The 21,932-nt window shown below is 40.7% G+C and overlaps 1 protein-coding gene across 1 annotated transcript in view; it reads left to right on the forward strand.

The window, feature by feature from the left end:
* LOC139766666 (kinesin-like protein KIF14) overlaps window positions 1–21,932 on the forward strand; it is a 282,193-nt gene that overhangs the window by 123,140 nt on the left and 137,121 nt on the right. Inside the window, exons 15-16 of the mRNA XM_071695567.1 lie at window positions 7,529–7,677; window positions 20,814–20,907. Of these exons, the coding sequence (XP_071551668.1) occupies window positions 7,529–7,677; window positions 20,814–20,907 (243 nt within the window). The remainder of the gene's footprint in view (window positions 1–7,528; window positions 7,678–20,813; window positions 20,908–21,932) is intronic.

Below are 21,932 nucleotides of genomic sequence, written 5' to 3' on the forward strand. Positions count from 1 at the left end.
AAAGTTCTGGTAGCGATGAAGAATGTGTGAAAGGAGAGAACGTCATTTCAGAGAGTAAAAATGGGTATTTTAGAAGGATTAGTAGTTCCAACAATGTTATCTGGTTGCGAGACTTGGGTTATAGATAGGGTTATATGAAGGAGGATGGATGTGTTGGAAATGAAAGGTTTGAGGACAGTATGTGGTGTGAGATTGTTTGATTAAGTAATGAAAGGGTAAAAGAGATGTGTGGAAATAAAAAGAGTATGGTTGAGAGAGCAGAAGATGGTAAGTTGAAATGGTTTGGACATATGGAGAGAATAAGTGAGGAAAGATTGACAAAGAGGATACATGTATCACAGGTGAAGGGAACAAGGAGAGGTGGGAGACCAAATTGGAAGTGGAAGGATGGAGTGAAAAAGATTTTGGGCGATCGGCATCTGAACATACACAAGGGTAAAAGGCGTGCAAGGAATAGAGTGAATTAGAATGATGTGTAATACCAAGGTCAATGTGCTCTCAATGGACTGGACCAGGGCATGTAAAGCACCTGGGGTAAACCATTGGTCTGTGGGGCCTGGATGTGATAGGGAGCTGTGGTTTTGGTGCATTTTACATGACAGCTAGAGACTGAGTGTGAACGAATGTGGCCTTTGTTTTCTTTTCCTAGCGCCACCTCGCGTTCATGCGGGGGGAGGGGGTTGTTATTTCATATGTGGCGGGGTGGCGATGAGAATGAATAAAGGCAGACTATGAATTATGTACATGTGTATGTATGTATATGTCTGTGTGTGTACATACATATGTATACGTTGAGATGTGTAGGTATGTATATTTGCATGTGTGATGTGTATGTATATACATGTGTATGTGGGTGGGTTGGGCTATTCTTTCGTCTGTTTCCTTGTGCTACCTCGCTGATGCGGGAGACAGCAACAAAGCAAAATGAATAGGTAAATAAATAAGGGTAGTGAGTGGTGGGATGAAGAATTAAGATTATTAGTGAAAGAGAAGAGAGAGGCATTTGGACGATTTTTGCAGGAAAATAATGCAAATGAGTGGGAGATGTATAAAAGAAAGAGGCAGGAGGTCAAGAGAAAGGTGCAAGAGGTGAAAAAGAGGGCAAATGAGAGTTGGGGTGAGAGAGTATCATTAGATTTTAGGGAGAATAAAAAGATGTTTTGGAAGGAGGTAAATAAAGTGCGTAAGACAAGGGAACAAATGGGACCTTCAGTGAAGGGGGCTAATGGGGAGGTGATAACAAGTAGTGGTGATGTGAGAAGGAGATGAAGTGAGTATTTTGAGTTTTTGTTGAATGTGTTTGATGATAGAGTTGCAGATAAAGGGTGTTTTGGTCGAGGTGGTGTGCAAAGTGAGATGGTTAGGGAGGATGATTTGGTAAACAGAGAAGAGGTAGTAAAATCTTTGCGGAAGATGAGCCGGCAAGGCAGCGGGTTTGGATGGTATTGCAGTGGAATTTATTAAAAAAGGGGGTGACTGTATTGTTGACTGGTTGGTAAGGTTATTTGATGTATGCATGTCCCATGGCGAGGTGCCTGTGGATTGGCGGAATGCTTGCATAGTGCCATTGTACAAAGGCAAAGGGGATAAAAGTGAGTGCTCAAATTACAGAGGTATATGGTGTGGGAGGCAAGTTGTTAGAAGCAGTGAAAAGTTTTTATCGAGGATGTAAGGCATATGTACGTGTAGGAAGAGAGGAAAGTGATTGGTTCTCAGTGAATGTAGGTTTGCGGCAGGGGTGTGTGATGTCGCCATGGTTGTTTGATTTGTTTATGGATAGGGTTGTTAGGGAGTTGAATGCAAGAGTTTTGGAAAGAGGGACAAGTATGCAGTCTGTTATGGATGAGAGAGGTTGGGAAGTGAGTCTGTTGTTGTTTGCTGATGATACAGTGCTGGTGGCTGCTTCGTGTAAGAAACTGCAGAAGCTGGTGACTGAGTTTGGTAAAGTGTGTGAAAGAAGAAAGCTTAGAGTAAATGTGAATAAGTGCAAGGTTATTAGGTACAGTAGGGTTGAGGGACAAGTCAATTAGGAGGTAAGTTTGAATGGAGAAAAAGTGGAGGAAGTGAAGTGTTTTAGATATCTGGGAGTGGATTTGGCAGCGGATGGAACCATGGAAGCGGAAGTGAATCATAGGATGGGGGAGGGGGCAAAAATCCTGGGAGTGTTGAAGAATGTGTGGAAGTCGAGAACATTATCTCGGAAAGCAAAAATGGGTATGTTTGAAGGAATAGTGGTTCCAACAATGTTATATGGTTGCAAGGCGTGGGCTATAGATAGAGTTGTGCAGAGGAGGGTGGATGTGCTGGAAATGAGATGTTCGAGGACAATATACTGTGTGAGATGGTTTGATTGAGTAAGTGATAATAGTGTAAGAGAGATGTGTGGTAATAAAAAGAGTGTAGTTCAGAGAGCAGAAGAGAGTGTTTTGAAATGGTTTAGTCACATGGAGAGAATGAGTGAGGAAAGACTGACCAAGAGGATATATGTGTCAGAGGTGGAGGGAACGAGGAGAAGTGGGAGACCAAATTGGAGGTGGAAAGATGGAGTGAAAAGGATTTTGAGTGATCGGGGCCTAAACATGCAGGAGGGTGAAAGATGCACAAGGAATAGAGTGAATTGGATCGATGTGGTATACCGGGGTCGATGTGCTGTCAATGGATTGAATCGGGGCATGTGAAGCGTCTGGGGTAAACCATGGAAAGTTCTGTGAGGCCTGGATGTGGAAAGGGAGCTGTGGTTTCAGTGCATTATTACATGACAGCTAGAGACTGAGTGTGAATGAATGTGGCCTTTGTTGTCTTTTCCTAGTGCTACCTCGGGCACATGAGGGGGGGAGGGGGTTGTTATTTCATGTGTGGCAGGGTGACGATGGGAATGAATAAGGGCAGACAGTATGAATAATGTACATGTGTATATATGTATATGTCTGTGTGTGTATATATATATTTATACCTTGAGATGTATAGGCATGTATATTTGCGTGTGTGGACGTGTATGTATATACATGTGTATGTAGGTGGGTTGGGCCATTTCTTTCGTCTGTTTCCTTACGCTACCTCGCTAACGTGGGAGACAGCGACAAAGCAAAATAGATGAATGAATGATAAATAAATAAATAGTATGAAATGAATATATACCTTAGCCTGAGCCAGGTACCTATTTTATTGATCAACCCCTAGGGATGGATGAACAGCTGGGTTCACTGTGAACCTACTGCCATAAGCAGGATTCATACCTATGTGTCACGGTCAGGAACACTAACCGCTACACCACATCTTTCTTTTGTCACATACTCCTAAACTTGAAACCAAACTCCACCTTCTAAGGCTACATAACTAGTGAAAAACCAACCATGGAAAGTTGATGAAACACAGTAGTCTTGCGAGAACTTCATGCTTCAAAGGAGTCATTCCAATCCCTGTCACTGAGTTTTGCATAGCCATGGAGCTGAAGAAAATTTTTTTTCCTTCTTTGCTAATACCTGCATCAGCAAGAAAGAAAAGGCCTCATTTGCTCTCATCTATTCACATGCTCTTATGTGTAGATTCACCAAAATCACAGCTCCCTTTCCACAATCAAGCCTCACAGACCTTTCTTGATTTTCCCTGGCTTCTTCATATCCCCTGGCTCAGTCCATTGATAGCATGTTGCCCCATATGTGCCACATCACTCTCTTCACTCTATCTCATGTTTCCCTTTCATCCTCCTGCATGTTCAGGCCCTAAGCACTCAAAATCTTATTCACTCTACCCATCCAGTTTGGTCTTCTCCCTTCTTCTTGTTCCCTCTACTTCTGACACTTTTATTATCACTCCTCACTCATGTTCTCCATGTATACAGACCAGTTCTGCACATGCTTTTCAGCTCTATCTCCCATACTCTTCTTATTTCCACATCTTTCTATTACCGCTTCTTTACTGTACTCGATCAGCCCTCCTTACACATTATACTGTCCTCAAATATCTCATTTCTAATACATTCACCCTTTTCCATATATTATCATCATTAGCCCATGCCTCACATCCATACATCATCATTAAGACTGCTAAACCCTCAAACTTAACTATTTTTGCCCTTCCACACTGGAACCTCTATTTCCACCCATTAGTCAGTGCATCCAGAGCCTCCTCCCTTTCAGCCATCCTATGACTCAACTCTGCTTCCATGGTTCCATTTGATGCCACGATCCAATCCAAGATATCTAAAACTTTTACTTATTCCATGTTTTTCTGTTTAGACTTGCCCCCAACTAGACTGTTTCTTTGCACTGCTAAACTTGATAACGTTACTTTTATTCACATTTTCTCTCGACTTTCTCCTTTCACACTCCCAAACTTGACACCAACTAATTCAGCTTCTCACTCAAATCTGCCACCAAGCCTTTGTCATCAGCAAACAGTGACTAATTCACCCTTCAGACCCCTCTACCCTCAACAGACTGCATACTTACCCTTTTCTCAAAGACCCTTGCATTTACCTTCCTTACCACCCTATCCATGAATGAATTAAGCAACCATGGTAACATTACACACACTGCTGCTGAAGACCCACCTTCAACCACTCGCCCTTATCTTTACCAACTTGCATACATGCCTTACTTTCTTCATAAAATCCCCTCATTGCTCTTAATAGTTTCTTCCACACCTTATATATGTAAAGCCCTCCGCAAAACATCTGTCAGTATGCTTTCTCCAGATACACAAACGCCACATACAAATTCTTGTTTCTCTTAAGTATTTCTTGCACATATTCTTAAAAGCAAATGCCTGAACTACACATCCTTTACCACTCCCAGAACACATATTTCCTCCTGAATCTGATGCTTTTCGGATGCCATCACCTTTTCAATCACCCCTCTTGAATACAGTTTACCGAGTACGCTCATTAGACTTGTCCTTTGCCTCCGAGATTTGAACACGCATTCTTCCAGCCCTCCAACTATACAATGAAAGTTCTTAACTAACCACCTTTTCTTCAGAAATTCAACTTCAGTACATTCATTCCTGTTGCCATGCCACATTTCATCTTGCATGCAGCTTTCACCACCTCTTCTCTTTTCACCAGACCACTTGCCATGACTCCCTCACTGCATACTGCCCTGGCCCATACTCCCCACGTCTGCCACCCTGTCATCAAACATTTTCGTATTCTCCCAGAATTTTGCTGATATATCGATGAAAAAATATGCTTCACGGTGAGACAAAAGGTGGTCAAGGGAGAAAAAGATTTTGAATTGGAAAAACAGTTTGAAGAAATGTCTAAGGAATGTGAGGAACTGTGGCTTTAGTATTGCTTTATAGGAAATTCAAAAGGCCAGACTCCCTTATGGTGAGATATGTTACAAAGAATAGTATATAGTGAAAATCAGTGCAGTATTCTCTGTTCAGTATCCACAATCTTAGGAATTTTTTTTACTGATACAGCATCAGAAATCTAGACATCAGAATTCAGGGAAGTTTAGAAATCAAGAAAATTCTGTCAAGATAAGATTTTTCATTGAAGATTGTTTCCTTTAACAAGTATTGTGACTTTTTGCATATACTAAGTGTAAAAAAGAATAGAATATATACTGTTGTTATGATGTGATAAACTCAACCAAATTTCCTTGATATACAGCAAATTTATTTAAATGGATTAAACTATGGCTGCAGAAAAGCATGGCAAAAAAACAAGAAAAACTAAGACTTCTTAAAAGATTAAGAATATGATTGCAGAAGTATGAAAAATGAAGAATGAATCTTTTATCTACCTTTGTTTTGCTATGGTGAAGTACCTAGGGGCTTCCCCTCTGACATCAAGGGCCTTACTGTGATTGATTACCTGTTTACTGTATGGGGATGGAGTTTTACACTCATGGGGCTCCATCCCTTGAACATACTCTGCTATCATGTGTCCACTAGAATTTATGTATGCCGTCTACATTAACTATGTACCTCATCAGTATGTTCCATTGATCCACCACTTTTATACTATAAAATTATTCATTTACACCCTTATTTACAAGTGTCTTACCTAATTTCATATTTCATCTAGTTGCTGTATCTCCACATCCCTCACAGTACTGTCCACTTTGTCAGTCTCTTAATAATTTAAGGTTGTGATCAGGTCAGCTCTCCGTCCAAAGTGAGTAAATTTAAAGCTTCTAGTCTTTCTCTGTAGTTTAACTATTAAGTCTGGTACCATCTTTGTTTCCCTCCTCTGGATATTCGTCATGAGTTCTTTGTGCCTTTTTTGATGTGGTGATGAAACCCGAGAAGCATATTCTGGTTTTGGTTTTATGTAGGATACAAATAAATATGGGGGTGGGTTGGGCCATTTCTTTCGTCTGTTTCCTTGCGCTACCTCGCAAACGCGGGAGACAGCGACAAAGCAAAATAAATAAATAATAAATACAAATAGTTTGTTTGATATTTCTTTTTCTACATATTTGAAAGCTGTTCTGACATTTGCCAGCAGGCTGTTTGTCCCCTTAGCTATTCTTGTAATTTGGGACTCTGGTGACAGGTTAGGGATGATGTCTCCTCCCAAGGCCCTCTCATAGCCAGAATCCTGATGTTTATTTCTTGCTAGGGAATAATCATTTTAAGGTCATCTTTCACTTTGTTCCATCTTCCTTATATTTGCTAAATTTGACTTTCATCAACCACATTTCAGACCAACTTTGATGTTGCTCTAGGTCCCATTGGTGTTTCATAGGGGATGGGGGAGAAGGGAGACAGGAATACTAGGAGAGGAGGGAGTAAGTAATGAGTTGAGGATTAAACTTGGCACACAGTTTTGAAAAGAGTTTGAGGAAAGTTAGTCTCAGATGATGTATGTCTCAGTTGATGATTTACTGTACCAATTGTACTAATATCATGTGATATATGCTGCAGTTAGGATATCCCAGAAGTGGAACAGGCTAGTGGAAGACATTAAACAAGTTTATCAAAGAATTACTACAAAGCTTATACTTCACAAACACTCCTCTATGCTGAAGACTTCCCTTGTGCACCACCTGCATTGCAGGAAGTAGATGGTACCAGGGGACAGTGATTGAGGGGAGTCATCCATGCTGATAGAGATACTACTGTGGTCCTGAATGGTGATGGATGTGATATGGAAGGGCTACTGGGACATATAACATGGTTTGTAAGTGCTAAACTTGGCATGGAATTTGAAACAATGCCATAGAAACTTTATATCTTATGTGTATGTCACTGATCATCGTAAATCATCATGTGATGTATGTAGCAGTTATGGGTTGAATACTCTCACAAATCCAGAATGATAAATGATTTCTTGGTGTCCAAGTTCCAAGCATTTTACATTTTTGTTGTATTTGTTTCATAATCAAATAGGAAAGTGCGTATTAATTCTCCAAGTGGTGCAGTTGTTACACATGTAGCTTTTCTTGATTATTTTTTGCTGTGCTCCATTAATGGACTATTATTAAATGATTCTAGCAGTTCATATTATATTTTTTTCTAATGAATTATAGTGTATTACTACCCATACTACAATATCTTTTCTGTTTTTTGATAACAGAAGGAGACAGGTCCTGTGTTGATCAACCTCAGTGAGGACCCACAGCTTTCAGAGACACTCTCATATAGACTCAAGAATGGTACCACTAGTATTGGACACTCTCACTGTGACTTGACCCTTCATGGTCTTCACACAGAGAATATCCACTGGTAAGTAATACTTTGGCAGTGGAAATGGATGAGGAGTGTAAGTATGAATATGTACATGTGTATATTTGTATATGTCTGTGTGTATATGTATGTATACATTGAAATGTATAGGTATGTATATGTGCTTATGTGGGCATGTATGTATATACATGTATATGTGGTTGGGTTGGGCCATTCTTTTGTCTGTTTCCTTGTGCTACCTCGCTAATGCTGGAGACAGCAACAAAGTATAATAAAGTAATACTTTCACTGTCATGTAACAGAACCTTTTGTAATTGTTGTAGCAAGTGTATATATTAGGCTTAACTAAACTAAGATGTTTGATATTCACAGTTTAATTTGTGTACATACCAGTATCAATGGTATATAATTTTTAGCTAACCTGGACAAAGGCCATGTAAGCTTTTGCCATCAGTTGGTGTCCATCATCCATTGTAACGTCTTTTGTCCAGTAACTTTACATTTCAGTCTTCTCTGAAACTAGTGGGATGGTCTTTGGGTGGTCCCTTTTCAAAACAGTGTCTGGGTGACCCAGTGTCATGTCATCCATCTTCTTATGTCCATTAACAGGTTGCTTTTCAATCGTCTCTCCTGAAAATACTTGGCTAGTTTGAACTAAACTTGGCTGGAATGGGTCCCTGGGTGGTCCCTCTTCAAAACAAAACTGTGTCCAAAGAATCTGAATACCTTTCAGGATGGCTACTTTAACTAAAAACTGTCTGTTTGTTAGATTTTAACATTTTAATCTTTTCTTCTGAAGTTAGGCCAATCTGAACCAAACATGGCTGGGGTAATCCTTAGATTTTCTCTTTTCAAAACAAAGTCTGATGACCTAGACCACCATCAAAAATAGCCTCTGTTATTGAAAATAGTCTGTCCATTATCTTTTTACATTTCAGTCTTCTTTGAAACTACGAAACCATTTTGAACCATACTTGGCAGGGATGGTTCTCAGGTGGTACCTTTTTGAATTTGTGTTTAGTGACGCTGCAGGGTACCACAAGGTTCAGTACCAGAACCCATACTTTTTTTCATGTACATGAATGGTCGGGAGGCAAGACTTGCAAGTATAATTTCAAATTTTGCCTGTGACTTAAAGATTGGAAACATATCCCAGTCAGAGGAAGGATGTGTAAAGATTCGGAGTGAATCTTTATACTTGACCCTTGTTGAAAACATATGTTCTCTCAGCTCTTCTAAGCTGGTCAGGTCAAGAAACTTTCTCAAGATGTCTCATGCAGCTCACTTTGCTTATGCAGGGTGTGATGCGGATTACACAAAGGAATTGTACTTAAGAGACATAGGTAAATATGTTATTTGTTTTTTTGCGACTTGTTTATTAGCTGAAACAAGGGTAGCTGTTGAAAATGATAGTAGTAGACTAAGTTCATCTTATGGGCACATTTAGCAAGGACAATAAATTTTGTAGAAAAAAGTGAGGATGTTGCCAAGAAAATTGATGAATTAGTAACTTTCTTTTCCATACTTGATTGCCCTTTCCCACATTAGCATGGTAGCACTAGGAGCTGACAAAGAAAGGATGCATCCACTCTAATCCATTCTCTAGATGTCATATGTAATGTACAGAAACTACAGCTCCCTGTCCACAACTAGGCTCCACAGATGTTTCCATGGTTAACACACTAAACATTCCCTGGTTCAGTAGTTGACCCCTGTATTCCACATCATTCCAGTTCACTCTGTCCCATGCACACCATCATGTCCTTGTATGTTCAGGTCCTGATTGCTTAGAATCTTTTTCACCCCATCCTTCCATCTCCACTTTAGTCTCCCTGTTCTCCTTGTTCCATCCACTTCTGACACATATATCCTCTTTGTGAGTAGGAATGGTACAAAGCCCAAGGAAGAAGGAAACTAACTGTAGGTTTCAAGCATAAACAAAATGAAGGAACCTAGATTCATTCTTGTCAGCAATTCTTTAGTCAGGAAGTTTTAGATACAAGGACTTGTGGTTTGAGCTGAAAAATGGAGGAGGCTGTGTTACCCTTGGGCTTTGCTGGAGGAGTTATCACAAAGGGTTCATGACATGATAAAAGACACCATGAAATACTGTAGTTGTTATCTAGGCTATAACAAGGTGTTAGTAAGGGTAGACTAGGGGAGATCTTAGGGAGGTATAGGGCACTTGCTAGAATGTTCAAACCTTTTAGTGCAAGACACTGGAGACTTATCTGTATAAAATGCTGCTAGAGAGATGAGGCCCATCATCCTGGTGGGCATCATCACACAGTTATGAAATTGTATGAGAGACATCACGACTAGTTTATGGTAATTGTGGGATTATAGACCCCTGTTTGTACCAGACAAGATTTGATTTTTTAAACACAACTTGAGAGCCTCTGCCTCTGGGAAACGCTGTGCTGGAGTTGCCCTCTGCCAGTAGCACTGGAGTGTACCAGTTATGGTGGGGAGTAAAAGGGACTAGCAATTGAGAGTGTTGGTTCTGAATGTAAATCAGATGATTAGTGAGAGTAAAAGGAGGGAGCTTGTGGAGAAATTTAAAAGTTATAGTTTGGATATGCCTGATCCTATGCCTGAATGGCTTCAAAACCATGGATTGGAAGAAGAAATTGTCTTTGAGGAAGAAGGGATAACTGCTTCCATTCCTGCAAGAATAACCTCTGCTATGCATTTGGTAGAGACAGAAGTATCACCACATACACAACAGTGATTTACCCAAGGAAAGACAGAAAAGAATTTTTGTAAGTTATTCCAGTGAACAATGATGTGTGGATCCCAAGCTGTTGTAAATGACACTGTGAAGTAATGTGGGAGTGACTAATATTACAACATCCTGTAGGAATAAAGATATTGTAAAGGCCGGGAATATTACAATCCACAATTGTCCAGCCCCCAAACATTGGAAGGGACACCTACTATTTTTTTTGAAGGCGATTGATGGGAGTAGACAGGTGGTGTACTATCTCAGCTAGGGACATGCATGGATGATGGCAGGACTTCCTGGCATAGTACAGGAGGGTTAGCTGAGCGTGCAGAACAACATTCAAGGGCAGGCCTCAGACCATCCAGCAACAAGTTTATGAGTATCTCTACCTTGCAGATGTACCATTGATCACTGGTATGTGTGTAGTTGATTTGACATATGAAGAATGGCAGCAAATGGTGCAACCTGCTGACACAACAAAGGAATCAACAGTGTTATGGCTGGCTATCTTAAAAAAATCATGCTAAAATAAGAAGCTCAAAAGCTGCCATGGCTGCCGTGATGCCCTCTGTTGCTTGATTATTACAAGTAGCAAGTTTTAGAGGTTGTAGAAGGATGGTTGGTTGTTTGTGTGATATGCAGTCTTAGATGGTAGGTTAGTTTTAATTGATACAGGGATGGATATAGTTTAAATGAAGTAACCACACAAAAGCCACAAATAGCAGAGCACAAGTAAAAAATTGCACCTTCAAGCAAATGATGTCTGTCCAATAGACCACTGCCACCACTTACTTTGATTAGTGCTAGCAAGGGCTAATTTGATAAAAAAGTATACATTTTCAAATCACAGTAAGAAACCTTCTACAAGTATTGTAACAGAGAGATATAGGTAAGTTCCAAGGCTGTTTAATTGTTTGATTTTATTTTCCCCCACATTAGTGAGGTAGCACTTGAAATAGATGAAGGAAAGTCCTTATTCACTCTTATCTGTACTCTAGCCATCATGTGTAATGCATCAAAACCAACAGCTCTCTGTCCACAACCAGGCCCAACAAACTTCTCAAAGGTTTCCCTAACTGCTTCATATACCCTTGTTCAGTCCATTGACAGCATTTTGCAGAGTTGGTGGCGGCGGCACCCCCTAGGAACAGATGAAGGGAAGTCCTTATTCACTCACAATTATTCTCTAGCCATCATGTGTAATGCATCAAAACCACAGCTCTCTTTCCACAACCAGGCCCAGCAAACTTCTCTAAGGTTTCCCTAACTGCTTCATATACCCTTGTTCAGTCCATTGACAGCATTTTGCGGAGGTGGCGGTTGCCGCACCCCCTCGGAACAGATGAAGGAAAGTCCTTATTCACTCATGTCTATCCTCTAGCCATCATGTATAATGCATCAAAACCACAGCTCTCTATCCACAACCAGGCCCAACAAACTTCTCTAAGGTTTCCCTAACTGCTTCATATACCCTTGTTCAGTCCATTGACAGCATTTTGCCTTCCGGTGCCCCCAGGGAGGGCTACATCCCTCCAAATTGCTCTGTCCTGTTTACACCTTTCACCATCCTGCCCTCCTGCATGTTCAGGTCAAAAGCATTATAAAATATTTTCATTCCATCTTACCATCTCCAATTTGGTCTCCTCTCTTCCTCTTCCCCTCCACATATATCCTCTATGCCAACCTCTCCTCATTCATTCTGTGCATATGTCCAGACCATTTCAGCATACCCACTTCAGTGTTTTCAGCTTATTAAACACACCTCTCCCCAACCATTTTATTACTTAATCAAATCATCTCACCTCATACTATTATTATTTTCATTATTATTCTATTATTATTTTATTATTATTTTTATTATTATTATTATTTTTATTATTATTATTATTATTATTATTATTATTATTATTATTATTATTATTATTATTTTTATTATTATTATTATTATTATTATTATTATTATTGAGGGAATAATTGGTATACATGGGGTGTTCAGTGTTGTAAATGGAAATGGTGAAGAGCTTGTAGATTTATGTGCTGAAAAAGGACTGATGATTGGGAATACCTGGCTTAAAAAGCAAGATATACATAAGTATACTTAAGTATACTTATGTTTCAGAAGTGGTAGAGGATGTGTGGATCAGGTGTTTGCTTTGAAGAATGTATGTGAGAAATACTTAGAAAAGCAAATGGATTTGTATGTAGCATTTATGGATCTGGAGAAGGCATATGATAGAGTTGATAGAGATGCTCTGTGGAAGGTATTAAGAATATATGGTGTGGGAGGCAAGTTGTTAGAAGCAGTGAAAAGTTTTTATCGAGGATGTAAGGCATGTGTACGTGTAGGAAGAGAGGAAAGTGATTGGTTCTCAGTGAATGTAGGTTTGCGGCAGGGGTGTGTGATGTCTCCATGGTTGTTTAATTTGTTTATGGATGGGGTTGTTAGGGAGGTAAATGCAAGAGTTTTGGAAAGAGGGGCAAGTATGAAGTCTGTTGGGGATGAGAGAGCTTGGGAAGTGAGTCAGTTGTTGTTCGCTGATGATACAGCGCTGGTGGCTGATTCATGTGAGAAACTGCAGAAGCTGGTGACGGAGTTTGGTAAAGTGTGTGGAAGAAGAAAGTTAAGAGTAAATGTGAATAAGAGCAAGGTTATTAGGTACAGTAGGGTTGAGGGTCAAGTCAATTGGGAGGTGAGTTTGAATGGAGAAAAACTGGAGGAAGTGAAGTGTTTTAGATATCTTGGAGTGGATCTGGCAGCGGATGGAACCATGGAAGCAGAAGTGGACCATAGGGTGGGGGAGGGGGCGAAAATTCTGGGAGCCTTGAAGAATGTGTGGAAGTCGAGAACATTATCTCGGAAAGCAAAAATGGGTATGTTTGAAGGAATAGTGGTTCCAACAATGTTGTATGGTTGCGAGGCGTGGGCTATGGATAGAGTTGTGCGCAGGAGGATGGATGTGCTGGAAATGAGATGTCTGAGGACAATGTGTGGTGTGAGGTGGTTTGATCGAGTAAGTAACGTAAGGGTGAGAGAGATGTGTGGAAATAAAAAGAGTGTGGTTGAGAGAGCAGAAGAGGGTGTTTTGAAATGGTTTGGGCACATGGAGAGAATGAGTGAGGAAAGGTTGACCAAGAGGATATATGTGTCGGAGGTGGAGGGAACGAGGAGAAGAGGGAGACCAAATTGGAGGTGGAAAGATGGAGTGAAAAAGATTTTGTGTGATCGGGGCCTGAACATGCAGGAGGGTGAAAGGAGGGCAAGGAATAGAGTGAATTGGAGCAATGTGGTATACCGGGGTTGACGTGCTGTCAGTGGATTGAATCAAGACATGTGAAGCGTCTGGGGTAAACCATGGAAAGCTGTGTAGGTATGTAATTTGCGTGTGTGGACGTATGTATATACATGTGTATGGGGGGGGTTGGGCCATTTCTTTCGTCTGTTTCCTTGCGCTACCTCGCAAACGCGGGAGACAGCGATAAAAAAAAAAAAAAAAAAAAAAAAAAATGTAAGTAGGAGAGATGGCCAGAGAGCGTTATTGGATTACGTGTTAATTGACAGGCGTGCGAAAGAGAGACTTTTGGATGTTAATGTGCTGAGAGGTGCAACTGGAGGCTAAGGTGAAGATTTGTATGGGTTTTCAGAAAAGAAGAGTGAATGTTGGGGTGAAGAGGGTGGTGAGAGTAAGTGAGCTTGGGAAGGAGACCTGTGTGAGGAAGTACCAGGAGAGACTGAATACAGAATGGAAAAAGGTGAGAACAATGGAAGTAAGGGGAGTGGGGGAGGAATGGGATGTATTTAGGGAATCAGTGATGGATTGCGCAAAAGATGCTTGTGGGATGAGAAGAGTGGGAAGTGGGTTGATTAGAAAGGGTAGTGAGTGGTGGGATGAAGAAGTAAGAGTATTAGTGAAAGAGAAGAGAGGGGCATTTGGATGATTTTTGCAAGGAAAAAATGCAATTGAGTGGGAGATGTATAAAAGAAAGAGACAGGAGGTCAAGAGAAAGGTGCAAGAGGTGAAAAAAAGGGCAAATGAGAGTTGGGGTGAGAGAGTATCATTAAATTTTAGGGAGAATAAAAAGATGTTCTGGAAGGAGGTAAATAAAGTGCATAAGACAAGGGAGCAAATGGGAACTTCAGTAAAGGGCGCAAATGGGGAGGTGATAACAAGTAGTGGTGATGTGAGAAGGAGATGGAGTGAGTATTTTGAAGGTTTGTTGAATGTGTTTGATGATAGAGTGGCAGATATAGGGTGTTTTGGTCGAGGTGGTGTGCAAAGTGAGAGGGTTAGGGAAAATGATTTGGTAAACAGAGAAGAGGTAGTAAAAGCTTTGCGGAAGATGAAAGCCGGCAAGGCAGGAGGTTTGGATGGTATTGCAGTGGAATTTATTAAAAAAGGGGGTGACTGTATTGTTGACTGGTTGGTAAGGTTATTTAATGTATGTATGACTCATGGTGAGGTGCCTGAGGATTGGCGAAATGCGTGCATAGTGCCATTGTACAAAGGCAAAGGGGATAAGAGTGAGTGCTCAAATTACAGAGGTATAAGTTTGTTGAGTATTCCTGGTAAATTATATGGGAGGGTATTGATTGAGAGGGTGAAGGCATGTACAGAGCATTAGATTGGGGAAGAGCAGTGTGGTTTCAGAAGTGGTAGAGGATGTGTGGATCAGGTGTTTGCTTTGAAGAATGTATGTGAGAAATACTTAGAAAAGCAAATGGATTTGTATGTAGCATTTATGGATCTGGAGAAGGCATATGATAGAGTTGATAGAGATGCTCTGTGGAAGGTATTAAGAATATATGGTGTGGGAGGCAAGTTGTTAGAAGCAGTGAAAAGTTTTTATTGAGGATGTAAGGCATGTGTACGTGTAGGAAGAGAGGAAAGTGATTGGTTCTCAGTGAATGTAGGTTTGCGGCAGGGGTGTGTGATGTCTCCATGGTTGTTTAATGTGTTTATGGATGGGGTTGTTAGGGAGGTAAATGCAAGAGTTTTGGAAAGAGGGGCAAGTATGAAGTCTGTTGGGGATGAGAGAGCTTTGGAAGTGAGTCAGTTGTTGTTCGCTGATGATACAGCGCTGGTGGCTGATTCATGTGAGAAACTGCAGAAGCTGGTGACTGAGTTTGGTAAAGTGTGTGGAAGAAGAAAGTTAAGAGTAAGTGTGAATAAGAGCAAGGTTATTAGGTACAGTAGGGTTGAGGGTCAAGTCAATTGGGAGGTGAGTTTGAATGGAGAAAAACTGGAGAAAGTGAAGTGTTTTAGATATCTGGGAGTGGATCTGGCAGAGGATGGAACCATGGAAGCGGAAGTGGATCATAGGGTGGGGGAGGGGGCGAAAATTCTGGGAGCCTTGAAGAATGTGTGGAAGTCGAGAACATTATCTCGGAAAGCAAAAATGGGTATGTTTGAAGGAATAGTGGTTCCAACAATGTTGTATGGTTGCGAGGCGTGGGCTATGGATAGAGTTGTGCGCAGGAGGATGGATGTGCTGGAAATGAGATGTTTGAGGACAATGTGTGGTGTGAGGTGGTTTGATCGAGTAAGTAACGTAAGGGTAAGAGAGATGTGTGGAAATAAAAAGAGCGTGGTTGAGAGAGCAGAAGAGGGTGTTTTGAAATGGTTTGGGCACATGGAGAGAATGAGTGAGGAAAGATTGACCAAGAGGATATATGTGTCGGAGGTGGAGGGAACAAGGAAAAGAGGGAGACCAAATTGGAGGTGGAAAGATGGAGTGAAAAAGATTTTGTGTGATCGGGGCCTGAACATGCAGGAGGGTGAAAGGAGGGCAAGGAATAGAGTGAATTGGAGCTATGTGGTATACTGGGGTTGACGTGCTGTCATTGGATTGAATCAAGGCATGTGAACCGTCTGGGGTAAACCATGGAAAGTTGTATGGGGCCTGGATGTCGAAAGGGAGCTGTGGTTTCGGGCATTATTGCATGACAGCTAGAGACTGAGTGTGAACGAATGGGGCTTTTGTTGTCTTTTTCTAGTGCTACCTCGCACACATGAGGGGGGAGGGGGATGGTATTCCAAGTGTGGCGAGGTGGCGATGGGAATGAATAAAGGCAGACAGTGTGAATTGTGTGCATGAATATATATGTATGTGTCTGTGTGTGTGTATATATATGTGTACATTGAGATGTACAGGTATGTATATTTGCGTGTGTGGACGTGTATGTATATACATTGTGTATGGGGGTGGGTTGGGCCATTTCTTTCGTCAGTTTCTTTGCGCTACCTCCCAAACGCGGGAGACCGACAAAGCAAAATAATGATAATAATAATTATTATTATTATTATTATTGTTATTATCATTATTATTATTAATATACCTCATACTGTCCTCAGATATTTTCAACACATCCACTCTTCACACATTCTCATCTGCAACCCATACCTCACATGCATACAGTACTATTAGGATGACCATACTTTCAAAATGCTCTCTTGTGCCCTCTTAGATAATATCTATCTTTCCATTCATTCCACAATGCTTCCAGAGCCTTTTGCCTTTTGTTTCTCATCATTCCCCTTCTTGTGGCCAGGTGCATATGCATTGATAATCGCCCATTTCTTGCAACTCGCTTTCATTTTTACCTACATCAGAATGGAACACACTTCTGAACACTCTTTCGCACATTCCTACAGCTGCATGACCAGTGGTGCTATGCTTTCCTTAGTTTTTGCCCTCACACCAAATCTTTAGCCTAAGACATTCCTAAAAAAAATTTTCCCTTTACCCTTGTGCTTTGTTTCAGTCAGAGCCAGAGCATCCAGGTTCCTTTTTCTCAGATATGCAACTTATTTCTCCCATTTTCTCATTTTTTGTTACATGAACACACATGTAAACACCCTAGCCTATCCTTTGGAATGAGGATGAGTACTCTTCACATGGCTCCTGTTCCATATTTTAGATAGTGAAGCACAAGAAGTGGGGAGGAGGGGATTTATCCTCATGCTCTAGTCCCTTTTGGTTGCCTTCAATGACATGCAGGGAAACTAAGGTGGAATTCTCTCTCCCCTACCCCAGGAATAATGAATCATGTATATTTGGCAAAACCAGCCACTGCATTCAATCTCACTCCTACCTGGCTTTGAACTGACTGTGTGGGCTGGAAAGTGCTGATTACCTTATATCCTTTAGTTCTTCACAGAAACATTTCGAAGGAATGCTCACTTACTCCAAATACATATCGGTTCCATGCATCAGGTCCAGCAGTTATGCAGTTTACATGTCTAAGTATGTTTCTTTGCTTTATGAGGTATGTAATTTATGTTGAGAAGGGTACTGTTGCTTTTTATGTCTTTGTGGTATATGCTTTTTTGTTGGCGTGGTTGATGGTGTTGATAAATTTAGTGTGAGATGGCATGAAATGGGGATGGAAAGTAATCAAAGACGAAGTTTTGAAGCTTGGATTCTTTGTACTATGTGACTGCTGAACAATCTGTTTTCTAATGGTTTGTATAGATAGTTTTGCATTTCCCCCTTGTACATTACTTTCCAAAAGAAGGAACAGAGAAAGGAGCCCAGTCAGGATTTATTTTTTTCTGTGGTGGGTTGGGCCATTTCTTTCGTCTGTTTCCTTGCGCTACCTCGCAAACACGGGAGACAGCGAAAAAAAAACAAAAAAACATTCATATGCTCTTGATGCTGACTTGCTTGTGTGGGAAATAGTGAACATATACTCCAAATACATATTGGTTCCATGCATCAGGTCCAGCAGTTATGCAGTTTACATGTCTCAGTATGTTTCTTTGCTTTATGAGGTATGTAATTTATGTTGAGAAGGGTACTGTTGCTTTTTATGTCTTTGTGGTATATGCTTTTTTGTTGGCGTGGTTGATGGTGTTGATAAATTTAGTGTGAGATGGCATGAAATGGGGATGGAAAGTAATCAAAGATGAAGTTTTGAAGCTTGGATTCTTTGTACTATGTGATTGCTGAACAATCTGTTTTCTAACGGTTTGTATAGATAGTTTTGCATTTCCCCCTTGTACATTACTTTCCAAAAGAAGGAACAGAGAAAGGAGCCCAGCCAGGATTTATTTTTTTCTGTGGTGGGTTGGGCCATTTCTTTCGTCTGTTTCCTTGCGCTACCTCGCAAACGCGGGAGACAGAAAAAAAAAAAAACGAAATAAAGAACAGCAACATAGATATAGGTCTTTCCTATAGCTGACTGCCCTGTCAAATCACTCACAGTGGTTTCACCTGTATTATCCTTAAAGTCTAATGTGGAGTTTACCAGGAGCAGTTATTTCTCAAATTCTCTTCATTCTCTTCCTCCATGACCTCCTGCAGACAGCCTCAGTTACAACTCCTTCACACCACAGTAGCAATAACAAACTTGCAGCACTACATTACACAGTTGGAACAGTGGCTTGACCAGAACATGTCTTTATCTCCATGTAAGTCTTTGGTTGCAATTTTGACCCCGGATAGACACGAATCCAACTCCCTCACACCCTCAGTCACCTTGAATGGACAGTCATTCCCACTAAACAAAATGCCACTGATGCTAGCCATCTCATGATACATGACTTTCACTCCCCACCAGAGGCAAATGCAAGTGATTCAAGAATTTATATTACATATGCCTCAGCTGCAGTGAACAGAAAAGGAAATATAGTGAGGTATGTGAATAGGTGAACACTGGTTGATAATTGGAAACTTTGATGTCTAAAAGGTTGTTAGAAAGTAGTTTCTTTATGTTGTAAAGCCTTCTTGAGCTAGCACAATGAGAAACTTAGATAGGGCATATTCAGTATCATTAGTCAGTTGAAGACAGCAGATATGTTTGATGTTATTATTACATGAGTTGTTGGAAGTACTTTTATAGTCCAGACTGATGTCCACAATGAGATATAGACTTAATATAGTCTGATGGTCATCCAAATGCATGATGTAAATATATATCACTTGCAAGGAAATATTTTATGAATCACAGAGTTGGAAAGTTTTGAAGATGCTTTGCATGTTTAAAAAGGACATAAATAACAGGGAAATCTGAGAAATTTGGTGCTGTGAGTCATCCCCATCCCTGTCCAATAAAGTGGCACTTGAGAGAATGATGGTGAATGACAGCAGTGGTGTATGTGTGAAAGAAGACCAAGGGTGAGAATGCTCTGTGATTTTTTAATATTATAAGGTGTAGATTAACCCAGGTGTGAGGGAAGAGAGTTGGGAGTAAATGTGAATAAGAGCAGGGTTATTAGGTTCAGTGGGGTTGAGGGACAAGTTAATTGGGAGGTAAGTCTGAATGGAGAAAAACTGGAGAAGGTGAAGTTTTTTAGATATCTGGGAGTGGATTTAGCTGTGGATGAAACCATGGAAACGGAAGTGAGCTACAGGGTGGGGGAGGGGGCGAAAATCCTGGGAGCATTGAAGAATGTATAGAAGGCGAGAACATTATCGTGGAGACCAAAAATGGGTATATTTGAAGGAATAGTGGTTCCAACAATGTTATATGGTTGCGAGGCGTGGGCTATAGATAAGGTCGTGTGGAGGAGGGTGGATGTGTTGGAAATGAAATGTTTGAGGACAATATGTAGTGTGAGATGGTTTGGACGATTAAGTATTGAAAGGGAAAGAGAGATGTGTGGTAATAAAAAGAGTGTGGTGGTGAGAGCAGAAGAGTGGTCACATGGAAAGAATGAGTGAGGAAAGATTGACAAAGAGGATAGGATACATTTGTCAGAGATGGAGGGAACGAGGAGAAGTGGGAGACCAAATTGGAGGTGGAAGGATGGAGTGAAAAAGAATTTGGGCAATTGGGGCCTGAAATGCAGGAGGGTGAAAGGCGTGCTAGGAATAGAGTGAATTGGAACAATGTGTTATATCGGGGTTGATGTGCTGTGAATGGATTGAACCTTGGCATGTGAAGCGTCTGGGGTAGACCATGGAAAGTTTTGTGGGGCCTGGATGTGGAAAGGGAGCTGTGGTTTGGTGCATTACACATGACAGCTAGAGACTGAGTTTGAATGAATGTGACCTTTGTTGTCTTTTCCTAGTGCTACCTTGTGTGCACACAGGGAGGGGGGGTGCTAATTCATGTGTGGTGATGTGGCGACTGGAATGGATGAAGGCAGCAAGTGTAGATATGTACATGTGTATATATGTAATGTCTGTGTATCTGTATGTATTATGTTGAAATGTGCACATATATGTGCGTGTGTAGGCATTTATGTATATACACGTGTATGTGGGTGGGCTGGGTCATTCTTTTGTCTGTTTCCATGCACTACCTTGTTAACACAGGAGACAGCAACTAAGTATGATGAATAAAGTAAATAAGAATAACCCAGGAATTTGTGATATCAAGATTTTTTGTAAAATGTTTTGCTTTGAACATGAAAATGTAGGTATTTGCTCTCTGGTACAGAAATTTGCTTTCTGTTCATATTTTGAATATGTAAATCAATTGTAAGTAGTAAATTGAAATTTTTTTCAGCTCAATATTCAGTGAAAATGACCACTTGAAACTGTTTCCGAAGATAGATGCAGATACATACATCAATGGCAGATTAGTCACATCCCCACAGACAGTAAGTTGATGGAAATTTTAGTGAATAATCCATTACAATTCAAAATAGGCTATGGCATTATTGTTATACAATTCATGATGTTTCTTGAGCATGAAGGTTAATGTTATATCAACATTTACAATAACCTTACAATGTACTTTGGCTTTTATGTCTACCTTTCTTTTGTATTTGTTTATGAATATACCTAGCTTTTTATTACATAGATTAAAAGGCATATGCTTCATAACTACTCAGTTGTGGCAGCCTGAACTGTGCAGTGAATTTAGCAGCTCAAAGACTCTGCATGTACCCATAATGTATGAGAAATGTTGTTTGTCGTAAAACTGCATTTTACAAATGGAATTCTCATTAGTTTCTAGTGTTGTGGAGTGCAATGAGTGGAATAATTGCACAGTTACTCAGATTTAGCTGTGTTGCCTGTGTTTTAACTGTAAATTATTATTTTTTTTTTTTTTTTTTTTTTTTTTTTTTTTTATACCTCGTCGCTGTCTCCCGCGGTTGCGAGGTAGCGCAAGGAAACAGATGAAAGAAATGGCCCAACCCCCCCCCATACACATGTACATACACACGTCCACACACGCAAATATACATACCTACACAGCTTTCCATGGTTTACCCCGGACGCTTCACATGCCTTGATTCAATCCACTGACAGCACGTCAACCCCTGTATACCACATCGCTCCAATTCACTCTATTCCTTGCCCTCCTTTCACCCTCCTGTATGTTCAGGCCCCGATCACACAAAATCCTTTTCACTCCATCTTTCCACCTCCAATTTGGTCTCCCTCTTCTCCTCGTTCCCTCCACCTCCGACACATATATCCTCTTGGTCAATCTTTCCTCACTCATTCTCTCCATGTGCCCAAACCATTTCAAAACACCCTCTTCTGCTCTCTCAACCACGCTCTTTTTATTTCCACACATCTCTCTTACCCTTACGTTACTTACTCGATCAAACCACCTCACACCACACATTGTCCTCAAACATCTCATTTCCAGCACATCCATCCTCCTGCGCACAAC

This window comes from Panulirus ornatus, chromosome 4 (genome assembly GCF_036320965.1).
Source record: "Panulirus ornatus isolate Po-2019 chromosome 4, ASM3632096v1, whole genome shotgun sequence".
NCBI classification, from domain to species: Eukaryota; Metazoa; Arthropoda; class Malacostraca; order Decapoda; family Palinuridae; genus Panulirus; species Panulirus ornatus.